This window comes from Pecten maximus, chromosome 1 (genome assembly GCF_902652985.1).
Source record: "Pecten maximus chromosome 1, xPecMax1.1, whole genome shotgun sequence".
Lineage (NCBI taxonomy): Eukaryota > Metazoa > Mollusca > Bivalvia > Pectinida > Pectinidae > Pecten > Pecten maximus.
In genome coordinates, this window is record NC_047015.1 from 12,579,250 (window position 1) to 12,597,179 (window position 17,930).

Here is a 17,930-nt window from a genome sequence, read left to right on the forward strand (position 1 = left end):
CACAAGTTACTGTCTGAGGAGACAGTCACAGGCGACACAAGTTACTGTCTGAGGAGACAGTCACATGCGACACCAGTTACCGTCTGAGGAGACAGTCACAGACGACACAGGCTACTGTATCAGGAGACAGTCACAGGCGACACAAGTTACGTCTGAGGAGACAGTCACAGGCGACACACAAGTTACCGTCTGAGGAGACAGTCACAGGCGACACACAAGTTACCGTCTGAGGAGACAGTCACAGGCGACACAAGTTACTGTCTGAGGAGACAGTCACAGGCGACACAAGTTACCGTCTGAGGAGACAGTCACAAGCGACACAAGTTACTGTCTGAGGAGACAGTCGCAGACGACAAAAGTTACTGTCTGAGGAGACAGTAACAGGCGACACAAGTTACCGTCTGAGGAGACAGTCACAGGCGACACAAGTTACCGTCTGAGGAGACAGTCACAGGCGACACAAGTTACTGTCTGAGGAGACAGTCACATGCGACACAAGTTACCGTCTGAGGAGACAGTCACAGACGACACAGGCTACTGTATCGGGAGACAGTCACAGGCGACACAAGTTACGTCTGAGGAGACAGTCACAGGCGACACACAAGTTACCGTCTGAGGAGACAGTCACAGGCGACACAAGTTACCGTCTGAGGAGACAGTCACAGGCGACACAAGTTACCGTCTGAGGAGACAGTCACAGGCGACACAAGTTACGTCTGAGGAGACAGTCACAGGCGACACAAGTTACCGTCTGAGGAGACAGTCACAGGCGACACAAGTTACCGTCTGAGGAGACAGTCACAGGCGACACAAGTTACCGTCTGAGGAGACAGCAACAGGCGACACACAAGTTACCGTCTGAGGAGACAGTCACAGGCGACACAAGTTACCGTCTGAGGAGACAGTCACAGGCGACACACAAGTTACTGTATCAGGAAACATGTTACCATCAGTCATCATGTTAGTTCTGCGTATACTCAGTGTGTTCGTTGTGATCTCAAAAGTAACGGGACAATCATATGAGAATATGACTCGACTAAAGTTTGACCTCTTACAGGACTATACAAAGTCTAATCTCCCTGTTAGAAACCAGAACGATACCGTGTTTGTGAACGTCAGCATATATTTCCGTATGGTGAAAGAGTTTAACATCGTAGAAAGCGTTTTAGGCACACATCTATTTTTCCAACTCCACTGGATTGACGAATATATACATTGGGACAGTGAGGACTATGACAATATCACAGCAGTTAACTTTCCCTTACTTGACGTGTGGGTTCCGCCGATGGTGGTGGTGAACCCAGCCGACAACTACGGCTTCATTGGCGAGAAGGATACCCTTCTTGTTGAATACTCCTCGGTAGGGTTGGCGTCTTTGGTCTTCTCCGCTTACATCAAGAGCACATGTAAACCATTTATTAAATACTTCCCATTCGATTCTCACATCTGTCATGTGATGATAAGCCAGATAGGCTACGGCATGGGCGATGTGATCCCCCTTCCGTCACAGATTTATAAACAGTATATAGTGGATAACGGGCAGTGGGTTGTGGACGCGTTGGATTTAACCCAGCAGCCGTTTATCCCAGGAGAAAACGAATCTGTGTATGTCGATCTTTCCATACAGTTGTCACGTCGTCCAGATTTTTTGCTTCTGAACCTGTTCATTCCCATTGCCTTTCTGATCTGTATGAATATGTTTGTGTTTTTCCTCCCGGCTGAATGTGGTGAGAAAGCAAGCTACTCCATTACTGTTCTCTTGTCCCTGGCTATCTTTATGACTATTGTCATGGACCAGTTACCACCATTGTCCACTGAAGTCCCCGTTATCAGCATCATCCTTTGCATACATCTCGCAAACAATGTCATTGTGTGTACGTGTACTATTCTGTCTTTGAATTACCACCATCGACGTGAATCACGTAAGATATCATGGCATCTTCGACTTATGACTATGTTAGTTACCTGGCGGTCGTATAAGAGCGATTGTAAAGTTCCTAACAGAATATCACCAGAGAGCTTTCATACAAAGACGGAGGAGAAAGATCTAGGCATGACGGATACAGATGACGTCACACAGCGCGACGTCGTGTCCGGGGAGACAGATCGGCGCCCAGTGTTGACCTGGCAGAAAGTGAGTCATGCGATTGACAGATGGAATTTCTTCATCTGTGTACTGATGACCATATTGGAAATGGGCCTTGTCTTCTACCATTCATCGTATGGTGAATAATTCTTCTTACCACAATACACTGTGTTATTCCACTCTCAAGCCGCCATTGCATAAATGTGCCGACTGTTGGATATTTATTTACATACATTGGTTATCTCCCTTCTACAGCTTTGTAAATTCTGAATGCGAATAAATTAGCATATACGCAGTGAAAAAAGGCTCAGCGGAGTAATATGTACGGGAATCGGTGACATACTCATGCCGTCGTCTATTTACGACGTTACCGATGATCTCTGAACAAAAAGCTAACGTCAAGTGAGTATTTTGACAAAAACTAAACTGAATATTGCGGAAATTGGTGCATGTTCAACTTCTCCAAGAGGTTAGTTGACAACAAATAGCTGAAGCGTACATGTACAGTTCCTATAGAGCATTCGACCACGTCATTACTAAATCTGTGTCATTACACGCTGTGATTGACAACCATAGTTAATCTGAGACGGAAATAGTGGATTGTGCATATATCATTTAATTTAAAACATAAAAGGGTTTAATTTTGTTAACAATACTGGTGTCTTTACGTACATGTAGATTCAATGGAACTATATGATCTTAGCAACCACGGCTGCCGTAGTTACCAACGTCGCAACATACCTTGAATTTGATTTTCTTCGTACTGTATTCAAAACGATTTGTTTGATGTCAATATAAGGATTGTACCTCATTTTGATTGCGTATATGGTAGTGTGTGCCCGCAGTTGGTAACGAACATATCCTATTGAGCGTTAACGCGCTAACCATAGGAAATGTTCGTTGCCAACTGCGGGCATACTACCGAATACGCAGTCGAAATGAGGTACACTCCTTAAAATATAGAGGATATCTAACAGTGTCTTCAGTAATACCAAATATATTTCACGAGTGGGGCTAATATTTTGATATTTTTCACTCGTGCGCAGTTTATTACATTTTTTATCAACGAAAAACCTACCCCGTATGCTAACTAGGCCTAATGTAAACAAAAAAAGTAGTTCCCCCTGTCCAGGTGCTGACATATATGTCGGGCTTTCTGATTGGTCAATTATTTTGGTATTTTCTAATCATTAATTTGATTGGTCAAATCAGCAAAAGTGAATTTTTTTACTAGTGAAAAATATGAGGGAAAATATCACTTTTATAGAATGAATAATTTTTGATATTTCACTGGTAAAAATGTAATAAAATGTTATATTTCACCAGTATTATACAAACTTTCGATCTTTTGATTGTTCTTGACGTCATCAATAATCGATTGACGTCACATCACCGGGTCCCGGCCGTCACCTGTACACCTTATTTGCATACTTGGCCACGTTTTCCTTTGATTTAAGCCGATGTTATTGTGGTAGAAACAGGTCACACGACCCGTGGTTTTGGATATGGAATTTATTTCACACTCGTAAGTTATTTTTTAAAAGTTACAAAAGACACTCACGAAAGCTCGTGTATTTTTTAACTTAAAAAAAATAACTTACTCGAGTGAAATAAATTCCATATCCAACAACCACTCGTTGTGTAACCTCTATATGTACTGATGTATAAGCCACAATCCGACCATGTCAAGAAGGAAATTCAGTTGACCCTTGATTTTTAGCAATTTCAGAAGTCAAATAATCATTTCTAAAAAAATTTAAGGGCATATGACAAATATACATATGCTTTCAAACTCCAGAGTCCAATCTGACTTGAGTAGTCAAAAGCATACTCTCATGGGTCTACTGGGTGCTCTGTGTTGTTATCATCTATGCTATGATGGGATCCGTATCGTTTTGTATGATAATATCTGATATAGTTTGTGTCACTTGTTGTGATTAATATTACGTGTTGTGATTAGTACCACGTGTTTCACGTGTTGTGATAAGTACCACGTGTTTCACGTGTTGTGATAAGTACCACGTGTTTCACGTGTTGTGATTAGTACCACGTGTTTCACGTGTTGTGATTAGTACCACGTGTTTCACGTGTTGTGATTAATATCACTTGTTTCTCATGTTACAATTAATTCCCATGGATAGCTTTTATTCTGCCTAACACGTAGAATCAGGAACCAAATGTTCACACTTTATGTCATTCCAGTAACGTCATTATATCTTATGTCAGGGGTAATCATCTTTGTTTCGTTTACATGGCGTATACTAAACGGAACCAATGGGTTTGGGGGCTACAGTTGTATGCAAATTAACTTCCGTATAAAGACTATATTCTTCTGGTACAATATAATGTAACCAGGTTAATAACTATTTTAAACTTTTTGATAATGCCGATAGAAATTAGACAAAGTTATCATCAGTTAATCATACTCATAATTGTTAATTTTTAAAGCACCCAAAGTTCGAAAGTCATACTTTGAAAGTCATACTCTGACACAAATAACAAATATGTTAGAAAGATATAAATAGCCATTATGATGAGGATGTCATAACAACAGCCACCTTCAAGCAGAAAGGAAAATATATTCAGTCAACAACCAGTGTATCCGAGGGAAGACAGTGTTAATATCACTCTTTTAACAGGCACGGAAACCAGATAACACACCAGAAAAAAAAATTGTCTCAAAACATTATCAGTATGTTTACGATGTGGGAAATGGCGAGGCGAGATCCCAACCTCTTTTTGTGGATTTCACATAATGTAATTCTTCATAATTCTCAGGTAATTAAAAATATCGAGGGGGTGTTTGTCGTACATATTATTTTTTCGCTCTGCTGGCTGCTGAAACTATATATGCTATTTATAATGAATGTTATTCATTTATATGATCAATAACACGTGGCAAGTTTATCAAATGAAATAATCACAAACTTTGTCCTTCTATATTGATATTTATTGTTTGAAATCAGTTTGTATATTACTACAATAGTTTTTACTTGACAACTGATGTGAACACTTTAATATAACACGTACTAGTATCGTTATGTTATCAGTTTTCAATCCTAGTGAGTGTTTTTATGAGTATCGAATTACTCTGAAATGTATAATTACGTACATATGCAAACATAACATTGTCGGTTGGATAATAAAGACCATACAATCACATCTGGTATTTTGTTATTTGTGGTTTCCTAAGCGACGAATCACGTGTGTCATCATTACAGAGTGTCCATCTACGGTCATAGTCATCATTACAGAGTGTCCATCTATGTCATGGTCATCATTACAGAGTGTCCATCTATGTCATGGTCATCATTACAGAGTGTCCATCTATGTCATGGTCATCATTACAGAGTGTCCATCTATGTCATGGTCATCATTACAGAGTGTCCATCTATGTCATGGTCATCATTACAGAGTGTCCATCTATGTCATGGTCATCATTACAGAGTGTCCATCTATGTCATGGTCATCATTACAGAGTGTCCATCTACGGTCAAGGTCATCATTACAGAGTGTCCATCTAAGGTCATGGTCATCATTACAGAGTGTCCATCTATGTCAAGGTCATCATTACAGAGTGTCCATCTATGTCATGGTCATCATTACAGAGTGTCCCTCTATGGTCATGGTCATCATTACAGAGTGTCCATCTATGTCATGGTCATCATTACAGAGTGTCCATCTATGGTCAAGGTCATTATTACAGAGTGTCCATCTACGGTCATGGTCATTATTACAGAGTGTCCATCTATGCCATGGTCATCATTACAGAGTGTCCATCAACGGTCATGGTCATCATTACAGAGTGTCCATCTACGGTCATGGTCATCATTACAGAGTGTCCATCTACGGTCAAGGTCATCATTACAGAGTGTCCATCTACGTCATGGTCATCAGTACAGAGTGTCCATCTATGTCATGGTCATCATTACAGAGTGTCCATCTACGGTCAAGGTCATCATTACAGAGTGTCCATCTATGTCATGGTCATCATTACAGAGTGTCCATCTACGGTCATGGTCATCATTACAGAGTGTCCATCTACGGTCATGGTCATCATTACAGAGTGTCCATCTACGGCCATGGTCATCATTACAGAGTGTCCATCTATGTCATGGTCATCATTACAGAGTGTCCATCTACAATAATGGTCATCATTACAGTGTGTCCATCTATGTCATGGTCATCATTACAGAGTGTCCATCTACGGCCATGGTCATCATTACAGAGTGTCCATCTACGGTCAAGGTCATCATTACAGAGTGTCCATCTATGCCATGGTCATCATTACAGAGTGTCCATCTATGTCATGGTCATCATTACAGAGTGTCAATCAACGGTCATGATATATGCTCCATATATTTTCCTATATACACGTGTTTTCAAAATAACAAGCTCTGAATCTTAAACATTTGAGTACAAATAGACTGTCCGACTGTTAAAATGGTGTCCCTATGCACTCTCGACTGTCTGATTGATGTGGCTGGTGTCCCTGTGTTTCCTCGACTATTCCACCATTAGTTAGCTGATGTTCCAATGCTAACTCGATTGTCTGACTGTGAGGCTGGTGTCTCTAATCTTACTCGATTGTCTGACTGTGAGGCTGGTGTCTCTAAGCTTACTCGATTGTCTGACTGTGAGGCTGTTGTCTCTAATCTTACTCGATTATCTGACTGTGTGGCTGGTGTCTCTAATCTTACTCGATTGTCTGACTTTGAGGCTGGTGTCTCTAATCTTACTCGATTGTCTGACTATGTGACTGGTGTCTCTAATCTTACTCGACTGTCTGACTGTGTAGTTGGTGTCTCTAATCTTACTCGATTGTCTGACTGTGAGGCTGGTGTCTCTAAGCTTACTCGACTGTCTGACTGTGTGGTTGGTGTCTCTAATCTTACTCGATTGTCTGACTGTGAGGCTGATGTCTCTAATCTTACTCGATTATCTGACCGTAAGGCTTGTGTCTCTAATCTTACTCGATTGTCTGACTGTGTGGTTGGTGTCTCTAATCTTACTCGACTGTCTGACTGTGTGACTGGTGTCTCTAAGCTTACTCGACTGTCTGACTGTGTGACTGGTGTCTCTAATCTTACTCGATTGTCTGACTGTGAGGCTGGTGTCTCTAATCTTACTCGACTGTCTGACTGTAAGGCTGGTGTCTCTAATCTTACTCGACTGTCTGACTGTGAGGCTGGTGTCTCTTAGCTTACTCAATTGTCTGACTGTGAGGCTGGTGTCTCTTAGCTTACTCGACTGTCCGACGGTAAGGCTGTTTTCTCTAATCTTACTCGACTGTCTGACTGTGTGACTGGTGTCTCTAATCTTACTCGATTGTCTGACTGTGTAGTTGGTGTCTCTAATCTTACTTGACTGTCTGACTGTGTGGCTGGTGTCTCTAATCTTACTCGACTGTCTGACTGTGAGACTGGTGTCTCTATGCCTGTTTAGAGGAACAAGGACGTATCTCCAACATGGCGTGCTGAGAAGTAAAGGGCCGTATCTCAAATTTATCAATTTTTAGATTTTGATAAATTACAATTCCGACTGAGGTTTTCTTATAGAATATGTTCTTTATATGAATGGAAATTGTGTAATTCTTTGAAATCACACAGTATTTTAACAGAATTAGACCATTTCAATTGATATAATGTACAAATTCTAAAGAAAATCTCACTCGTAGTTCTACTTTATTAAAATCTAAAAATGGATAAATTTGTGATACGGCCCTTTACTTCTAAGCACTCCATGTTGGATTTACGTCCTTCCTCTAAACAATCGAATTATACTCCTGAGAGTACTACTAACATTTAATGGATATTAGTTCCTCTTGTCCCACGCTGTGCCCACGGATGAGACAGCGAACATTTCTATTGTTAAACTGAGCTGGTTCCCAGGATCACCCACCAGCCACTGCAGTGTTACGTATACGCGTCTATGCCTATTCTTCACTGCGTAAGAATAGTACTTCGTGCTCTAAATGGCAGCTCCGTCGCTTATGGTCGACCATGCCAGAAAGTTTTGTGGAAACGTTGCTGGGAAACCCATCAGCGGCTTCTTTTTCAAAAGTCCCAACGCATGACTGGTAAACTGTGTTATACGTGGTCACGGTGTAGTCCAGAGGCTCCGTAAAAATATCTAAGACTATCATTCTGTTATAACACCCTCTACAGTTCTCGTTAGCTTATTGACTAGGACGTAGGTCTAACCCTCTATTACAGTATACTTTACAGTTCTCGATAGCTTATTGGCTAGGACGTAGGTCTCTCCCTCTGTTATAACACCCTTTACAGTTCTCGTAAGCTAATTGGCTAGGACGTAGGTCTCTCCCTCTGTTATAACGCCCTTTACAGTTCTCGTTAGCTTATTGGCTAGGACGTAGGTCTAACCCTCTGTTACAACACACTTTACAGTTCTCGTTAGCTTATTGGCTAGGATGTAGGTCTATCCCTCTGTTACAACACACTTTACAGCTCTCGTTAGCTTATTGACTAGGACGTAAGTCTACCCCTCTGTTACAACACCCTTTACAGTTCTCGTTAGCTTATTGACTAGGACGTAGGTCTAACCCTCTGTTGCAACACCCTTTACAGTTCTCGTTAGCTTATTGACTAGGACGTAAGTCTACCCCTTTGTTACAACACCCTTTACAGTTCTCGTTAGCTTATTGACTAGGACGTAGGTCTAACCCTCTGTTACAACACCCTTTACAGTCCTCGTTAGCTTATTGACTAGGACGTAGGTCTTTCCCTCTGTTACAACACCCTTTAAAGTCCTCGTTAGCTTATTGACTAGGACGTAGGTCTAACCCTCTGTTGCAACACCCTTTACAGTTCTCGTTAGCTTATTGGCTAGGACGTAGGTCTATCCCTCTGTTACAACACCCTTTAAAGTCCTCGTTAGCTTATTGACTAGGATGTAGGTCTAACCCTCTATTACAGTATACTTTACAGCTCTCGTTAGCTTATTGACTAGGACGTAGGTCTCTCCCTCTGTTACAACACACTTTACAGTTCTCGTTAGCTTATTAGCTAGGACGTATGTCTATCCCTCTAGAATAGCAGCACTTACAAACTCACTATGTGCCAAAGATGAATGATTGTTGGAAGCCATAAAACGACCTGGATTTTTAAAAAATTCTAGTTTGTAACCATTCTCGTCCAAAACGAATTTGTTAGCGTTAAAGGTGTCTTTCCAAAACGACAAATTAACATTGAGTCTGCCTGTAACCTTGGAAATTTGAAAATCATCGTTTTCATATTCATAACTGCTCTTTAGATGGTCAAAACTTTTGCTCAACTTCATTTGTTCTCGACGTCTGAGCTTCAGGAACTGCTGCAGACATAGGGACACGGCCTTGTCCATGCTGGAAAGCTGCGATGGGGCAACGAAAAGGCTATTGCCCTTGAAGTCCGGCAAAATAACTACCTGTATGACTGGACCATCGTGCCGAACGAAATCCCGGAGATGTGGAAGTGCTGGATGAGTTTTGAATAAGGCTTACGTCTCCTGGCTGCTCTGTTTATCAGCGAAATGATTATCCGAATACTCTGCGACAGTATCCCATCCATGTCGGTCAGCAATCTTAATAAGTTTATGCCTTTGTTGAATAGCTGATACACGTAGTTCAGATTAAACTATTTTGTTTACTTCAACCAAGTTTCCGGAGAAAACACCTTTCCTGATAAGATCAAGAGAACGGGAACGCTCCTGGTTGAACAGGTATTGGATTCGTGGTCCCTCCTTTGTAAAGGCAAATTGCTCTTTACTTACGGACTGATCCAAGGCAATTTTATTCTCCAACTCGTAAACAATTAAAATCTTTGTTTATCAAAATCTTCGTCCAGCTTGGAATTGAAAACCTCAAAAGCTCCAGAAGCTGATATAACGTCAATAGCAGAACAAGTAGGGATATGTTCCTCCTCAGAATGTTGAAGATCAGACATAGTGCAACCACAAAACGCGCCCAATTAGAGACAAGTCCTTACTGAACAACAGCGAGCCTCGCGATGTCCTAACTCTACACGCCACGTGTCGGAATCTACAATATCACGTGCAATTAACATAACAATATCATACATGTACTGGTAATACCGCTTATATAATCCCGGGAAGGGAGATAACTTATACGACCTTATACACTTAATTGACCGTAACACCGTACATTGTAAGAAATACATATATCAATATGTGTCCTGTTTGATCCCTAGAAATAAAGAATTTTTCCAAAATCTTACCTCTTGTTTGACCTGTTGACAACTTGTTTCCATTCGCTTAGTACCAATATACGGTGTCGCTACCATAAGGTGAGGATGGATGCCTACTGTCCATTGTACTAGAGGTATGCATGGTAGAGATGATTAGGTTATCTGTATTTAATAAAGTATTTAAAAGAGTGTTCAGAGATGTGAAATCCCCCTCTGTCCTTCAATCGGTAAGTACAGAAATGACTTCACTGAAGGAAAGTAAGAAGACGGGGAGATAATTTCAGAAGGGAGGTTATTCCAATCTTTGATTGTCCCGAGGAGTTACGATAGCGGTTGGCAACATAACGAATGGCCATGTGTTGAACCATCTCTAAGTTATATGTTTAAGGCAAGGATCCCATACTGACACGTATAGGTATTTACTTGATTTTGGAGGATGACACTATCAGATTGCGTCCTTGGAAGCCTAGGGTGGAGTTGGCTTTCTTGATGTTTTTCATATGTACTGTATAGGAATCCCACTTTATGTCCGAGTTGATGGTGACCCTTAGATAATGACCTCTGTCACAAGATCTGTCTTTTCAGAAATTTCGCTTAATTAAGAGTAATGTCTCGCAGAACAAAATTGTTTTAAAATAGACCATTCTTAGAGTGTGACTTACAGTACGTGTAAAAATACACTTTATGGTGCATTTTTAATATCTTGGAAAATTGGACCCTCCCTTGACCCTCCCTGGATCTCCATGGTGGAGGGTGATGTTCTGAAGAATTATTTTCGAGATATTGCAAAGTTGAGTTTTCGTATGCGTTTAGAAAAAAACCAACATGTCGAAAGGTTGTGTATAGATTTGTATGGATGGCAATAGATGTGGACAACCAGCCAAGACAACAGACTTAGTTTTATCTCCTGACAATGGAGACAGGTCACTCGGTAGGTAAGGGAAAAGGGAAACTACTTACATGCTTTGTCCTGATAACAATGGATATACACACTCCAAGTTCGTGAGATTTCCCCGGATACAAAATCATTTGTCACTTCCTTCCAAGGAAGTCACCCGTTTCAACTTATTTCAATTCATATTGTTCATACTCAGGTTCACAACCGGTGACTCTACTACAAATCTCTTACGACTTTGTGACATCAAAGCTTTCGATCGTGACTGGCATCGAAACTTCTTTTAAAAACTTCAAAAATTTGGCATATTTTTAAAGTTGTTTTCCTGGCTAAAAAGATCATCTTCTTGACGAAAAACAGAGAGTTAATTTAAATTTCTAAAACATCACCTAAATTTAACTTCACGAGAGCATTAAAATTCCAACTTGATACAACCACTTTACAAACAATCTATTTTTCCATCTATAAGACCGCTACTTGAGTATGGAGATTTTGTGTGGGGGAATATACCGTATGAGCTAGGGGAAAAACTTGAAAATTTTGAAAATATATTGAAGCCACCAGAACTGTAATAAGCTAAACTAAACGTGCAACAACACTAAGACTGTGATTCTGTAACGGTGCAAATAAGTTAGTAAGCATTGAGAAACGTTTTATAGAATAAGGCTGGGTCAGCTTATTTGATCGAAGGCAAATTCATAAAATTATTCAGCTCCATAAAATGTTATACCAATATACACTAGAGTACCTACATAACCTTATCCCGAGTACTTACCTTTTTTTTTTTTTTTGTAAACTTAATTTATTTTACAACAATTGCGAAACAAGTTATATTAACTTATATTAATCACGCTTGTTGGCCCGGATAGAAGCGCGCGAGGGGTCTTACTGTGGGAGGAAACCGGAGTACCCGGGGAAGACCTACGTGGTCGGGCAGGTGACCCCATACCTTTTCACGTCCGATCGGGGAATCGAACCCCGGCCCCCTAGGTGAAGGCAAGTGTGTTACCACTGTGCCACCCGACCACCAGTACTGTACATGAAGGTCATCGGTATGATAACAGGAACTCGGACCATATTTTTATTACACCAATATTTTACAAAACTTCTCTTTATAAACAATATTTCATATCTTCTGCTATAGATCAGTGGATAGTCTACTGCTGATTTAAAATCTTATCTTGATAAGCCATACACTTAGAAAACGCCCATCTATTATAGTTTTGGTACCCGCAAGTGTCAAATATATCGCGTACGACTACGAAGGGAGTGTAGCTCTTTAAATGACCATTGAGTTGCACAAAATATTTCTCTATCTCCGTTATGTATATGCGGTGAAGTCGAAGCCAACAAGCATTTTTTTTATTAGATCATTATTTCGGTTATACTGTTAATTTAGAACTACATGTACTACTTCTTGGAGACGAATCCTTTTATCTATCTGATAATAAAATAATATTATTTGCTCCACAGAATTATGTACTATAAACTGGCAGGCAGATTAATATTACATCTAAACATGTAGAATATGTTTATATTTCACCCCAAACTTCACTTTAAGTTTACACTAGTGTTGTTTCCATTAATTATTGGTAAACACGTGAGCGAGTGTTTGTGGATGAATGGTGTTATCATGTACTGAAGTTATTTATAGTTACTGTTTAGTAATGGCGATAAGTTAACATATGTGGCTGTGAAACTTATTTTCTGATGTCATTTTGTAAAATGTATCAATATGCTTGAAATCAAATAAAAGAAAGTTTAATCTAAGTCTTTTAGGAAAGTGACTGAATCTTAATTGCCTAATTATACAGATTTTCTCGTCTTTAAAAATGGTGGTATTTTGAAGAAATTACATTCAGTTCAACTTCAACACTATTGAAAGAAAGTATCTTTTTTCATGTGTTACATCTCCGACAAAGAGTGATTTTGATCAACTGAAAACAAGAATAACTGTATTGTAGTGCACTATCACGGCAGCATGTGTTGAATAAAAGTTGATTTCTGGCTTTACGGACAATCTAGCGATGCGTGAAAAGTTATAGATGTTAAAGCATGTATTTAACCGAGCCTTAACAGAGATGTTTTTCTTTTTCCCGATATTTCAGAAAATTAATTCGAATGTCAAACATGAACAGATAATACCACTTTCAGCTTCATTTGGCCTCGATTTGTCGATAAGTTTGGGATAAACTTCTACGATGATTCATTTTTTTCAAATCTTGAGAATTTGCCCTTTCAGTTGATATAGAGTTTGATTATGATACGTTTTATAATGATAACAATAGCACCAACGTTGTGTTCGATATTTGACTAATATTGCAGCGGTTTTGACCTCGGTGTTGTGTACGGTTGTGACACAAACGGTACTGAACCAAGTGTACGGTTTTGATATCATTTTTCAGATGTGGTTATGGAAACATGGATCACTTTATGTGGTAGTATTGTAATTGTGGCATTGATGACTTCGAAAACTTCATAGTAACCCTGGAAACCCACACATTAACGGAACACTACGACGAAGTACTTAAAATTAGAAGCTTGGAATTGAACGTCCAGGCCGGAAAACTTGGGTTCTATACTGATGTACGGATCTACAATTTCCTTGTGGTGCCTAGCATCTTACACAAAAACAGGACAACAAACCTACAATTTCCTTGTGGTGCCTAGCATCTTACACAAAAACAGGACAACAAACCTACAATTTCCTTGTGGTGCCTAGCATCTTACACAAAAACAGGACAACAAACCTACAATTTCCTTGTGGTGCCTAGCATCTTACACAAAAACAGGACAACAAACCTACAATTTCCTTGTGGTGCCTAGCATCTTACACAAAAACAGGACAACAAACCTACAATTTCCTTGTGGTGCCTAGCATCTTACACAAAACAGGACAACAAACCTACAATTTCCTTGTGGTGCCTAGCATCTTACACAAAAACAGGACAACAAACCTACAATTTCCTTGTGGTGCCTAGCATCTTACACAAAAACAGGACAACAAACCTACAATTTCCTTGTGGTGCCTAGCATCTTACACAAAAACAGGACAACAAACCTACAATTTCCTTGTGGTGCCTAGCATCTTACACAAAAACAGGACAACAAACCTACAATTTCCTTGTGGTGCCTAGCATCTTACACAAAAACAGGACAACAAACCTACAATTTCCTTGTGGTGCCTAGCATCTTACACCAAAACAGGACAACAAACCTACAATTTCCTTGTGGTGCCTAGCATCTTACACAAAAACAGGACAACAAACCTACAATTTCCTTGTGGTGCCTAGCATCTTACACAAAAACAGGACAACAAACCTACAATTTCCTTGTGGTGCCTAGCATCTTACACCAAAACAGGACAACAAACCTACAATTTCCTTGTGGTGCCTAGCATCTTACACCAAAACAGGACAACAAACCTACAATTTCCTTGTGGTGCCTAGCATCTTACACAAAAACAGGACAACAAACCTACAATTTCCTTGTGGTGCCTAGCATCTTACACAAAAACAGGACAACAAACCTACAATTTCCTTGTGGTGCCTAGCATCTTACACCAAAAAGGGCAAAATATATCAATAAAAAGTGGAAAGTCTGGAAACTTTATTATCAGTATAAACGATTTCAATGATAAAGACAAGTCCTCCCGCTTAACGAGTACGGACAAGTGAACAAAATGAGTTGAAGAAGGAACATCTTATGCTCAATGGACTGAGGCTATTACTGAAGAAGATCATGATTATGAAACCGATTTTCATGCAGACGACGAAGCACATAACGAAGTTCACAACGAAGAATACCTTGCCAAACTTATTCCGTCAGTTTGAGAACGCTGAAGAAGCGTGAAAGGTGGATATCGACTAAAAGATGAGTTCACTACAAACAGCATTGCTTATCTGCCCTTTCTGGATGTCGTGTGATGACATAACGACGAAAGGTCCATGGGATATGATTCAGGCAATTTCATGGTGGCGTCTTAAGGTCCCAAACATAAAGACTCTTCCAAAAGTCATCAAACGGTTGTTTATCACCTCCGGAGACAAGAATAAATTTTGCCATACCCACGCGAAAGATAAAAACCAATGAATACAGCAGTCCCTGAATGAAACAAACCTCCTTGAATTATCCACACAATGCTGGACAGTGGATACACTTGTAAAACAGTCAACACTTTATAAGACCTACAGAATATGTCTCGATAGAAACAAAACTAACGCCAGTACATCAGGAATACTAGATGAGTACCTTTTTTTCCATTTGATTCAGAACCAACGCTCTCTTAGTGTCAACATCAACTTAGAATAGAATTGAGCATGGCCCAATTCAAAAACGGTTTTACGTCCATCGTAAAGTATCAGCTGGAAATAGTAAATGTAAAACTTAGTACATTTTCATTCTTGCTATACGGTGTCTCTATTTTCAACGTTTTAATGATGAAAATATGCGGGCGACGAGTCACAAAAACGAATATTTTAGAAGTCAAGTAAGTAAAATAAAAGGAGTTGAAGACATAGATAAGAACGCATGTGAGTAAATGTAACGTCGGACGTATTGATTAGAGCATTTACCATATCTAACTCTGACATCTATGTACGATACATGTATGTATCCAATCATCTACGCACAATTTATCCTAAACGTCAAATGTAATAACGAATTCGTCAATAAATTAAGTGTAACGATATTACTGCTTCAATAAACATCCTTTATATTTTATACGACAAACCATTACCATTTCAAAATCCAAACTGTACACTTTTTTTCGCATTTAAACTAATCAAAACCTGTGCGTTGGGATTGACAACAAGATGTAAACAATTTGTCATACTATCTCGTTTAACACTCTTTATATCAGATTTACGGGCATGAAATTAGTACATCGTTTTTCATTCAAATTTTTGTAAAATTATAAAGGATTGATTGTCAATTCTGTTGCCTGCATGGACCGATGAAGAGGGTTGATATGAACACTCTGCAGGAAAAAGCACTGTACTGATAAAAGGCTGAATAGCTCACAAAACCTTGGTTTGAATATCGGTGAGTGACAACATGCGCATGGTGTTAAAATATATCATTAGTTGTAATCTACTGTAGGCCTATATTATATCTTGTCGTACTAGTTGGAGGTTTTTTTTTGGGGGGGGGGGTAGTTTTTTACGGGTATTTCGGTTTCCTTCCATAGTAGGTTGACCCCTATGGCGCTTCAACTCGGGCAAACAGTCGAGATACAAGTGTAACTATAGGCCTAGTGGTTATTTAAATTATTTCGCAATACTGTTAAATAAAGTTTACATTTTAAAACAACTGCCAAAAGATTAAGAAAAATTCGCCGAAATGACAACATTTCCTCATTTTGGCATCGTGTGTGTAGTATTTTTCATACATTATGAATAAAACGGTGATTTTTATATCTGTGATTAGACTCTACTAGGCCCCAATCGGGAACCGTCGGCACTTTCCGTAAACGAGAAAATACTTTTCTCGTTTACGGAAAGTGCCGACGGTTCCCGATTGTACTAGGTCCGTGATCAACAGATGAAGGGAGATCACTCTAATTGCAGGTCATAGGTTAACAACTGTGTGTATCGGAGCGAGACGGATGTCAACTGACTGGTTGTATGCACTTTCGTTGCTTTCTTTGCAATCGACGTACTGCTGTCTGCTTTCTCCCTGATGTGCAACGATTAATTGTTCATGTAAAATACACCGACTAAAGGATATGGGGTAAGTTATATCGTACTTTAATGCTTTTTAAAGGAAATATAACGATAGACGCTTGTCGATCAATCAGCTGGTTGTTCATATTCTTTATTCGCGGATTCTACAGTAGGCCCTATTAGTAGGACATCCATATATTTAAGGTGTACTGATTTTATCCATAAACACATAGATTAAATAGTTTGACTGTCTTACTGGTGCTAGGGAACTTGCTCTAATCTGTGTATGGTAGCATCTATTTCATCGGCCAGCTGCAGAAACCTTCCATGTAGACCTACTGAGGCTTTGTTTACAATATTATACATAACTCAATCTGTATCAAATAGGAAGGATGCATAAGCGCATATCATATGTGTATTAGTATACTATAAGTGATTTTGTAAATTAATCAATTATGTTGAAAACACGTTTGCCTTCAGAAACGTACGGTATAAGGGGTATCGAGTCCTACTCTTAGTACTCGGTAGGGGATGTGAATGCAGATTCTATATCTATATTTTAGTACATATATGTACGTTGTAGTGCCCGATTCTGGTTTTAACACAATGGTAGAGAGAGAGATACAGATTTGGGAGGGACTATTGGTGTGTGAATGCGTTCCTGAAAGCGTCCAATGATGGAGCGCATACTATTTCATCATCTAGATATGATTCAAGTCTATCACTGTGCGTTCAAAGAATGAGTTCGTGTATTGCTCACAGTTGTGTGTTGGTATTGTAAGTGGTTTTTTGTGATGATTTTTTTCTATTATGTTCAAAGTGATGTTGTTTTCGAAATACTTAGCTTTCATGCTTCACTTTGGCCGTTGTCCTGATAAGTATTAGTCTGGAGGTATGGATGGCAACATTCTCTCAACTATTTTGTGCATGAAAGCCATTCTTTGTTCCACACACCTGATCTGATGAGTCTGAGAGTAGCATCCATGTGAGGCATCCCTCCTCTCTGGTCCTATAGTTACACCCCCGCAACGAAGTTAGGGGGGTATACTGGAATCAGGTTGTCTGAAAATTCACACAAATATTAA

At 39.6% G+C, this 17,930-nt stretch overlaps 2 protein-coding genes across 2 annotated transcripts in view; both read left to right on the forward strand.

Annotated features, from left to right (window-relative positions):
* Window positions 1-1,027: 1,027 nt before the first annotated feature.
* Window positions 1,028-2,233, forward strand: LOC117329169 (acetylcholine receptor subunit alpha-like). Its single transcript, XM_033886975.1, has one exon. The coding sequence runs from the start codon at window positions 1,028-1,030 to the stop codon at window positions 2,231-2,233; it is 1,206 nt and encodes a 401-aa protein (XP_033742866.1).
* A 14,547-nt stretch (window positions 2,234-16,780) lies between these two features.
* Window positions 16,781-17,930, forward strand: part of LOC117325304 (monocarboxylate transporter 4-like) — a 36,707-nt gene continuing 35,557 nt past the window's right edge. Inside the window, exon 1 of the mRNA XM_033881426.1 lies at window positions 16,781-16,912. The gene's annotated coding sequence lies outside the window, so the exon portion shown is untranslated. The remainder of the gene's footprint in view (window positions 16,913-17,930) is intronic.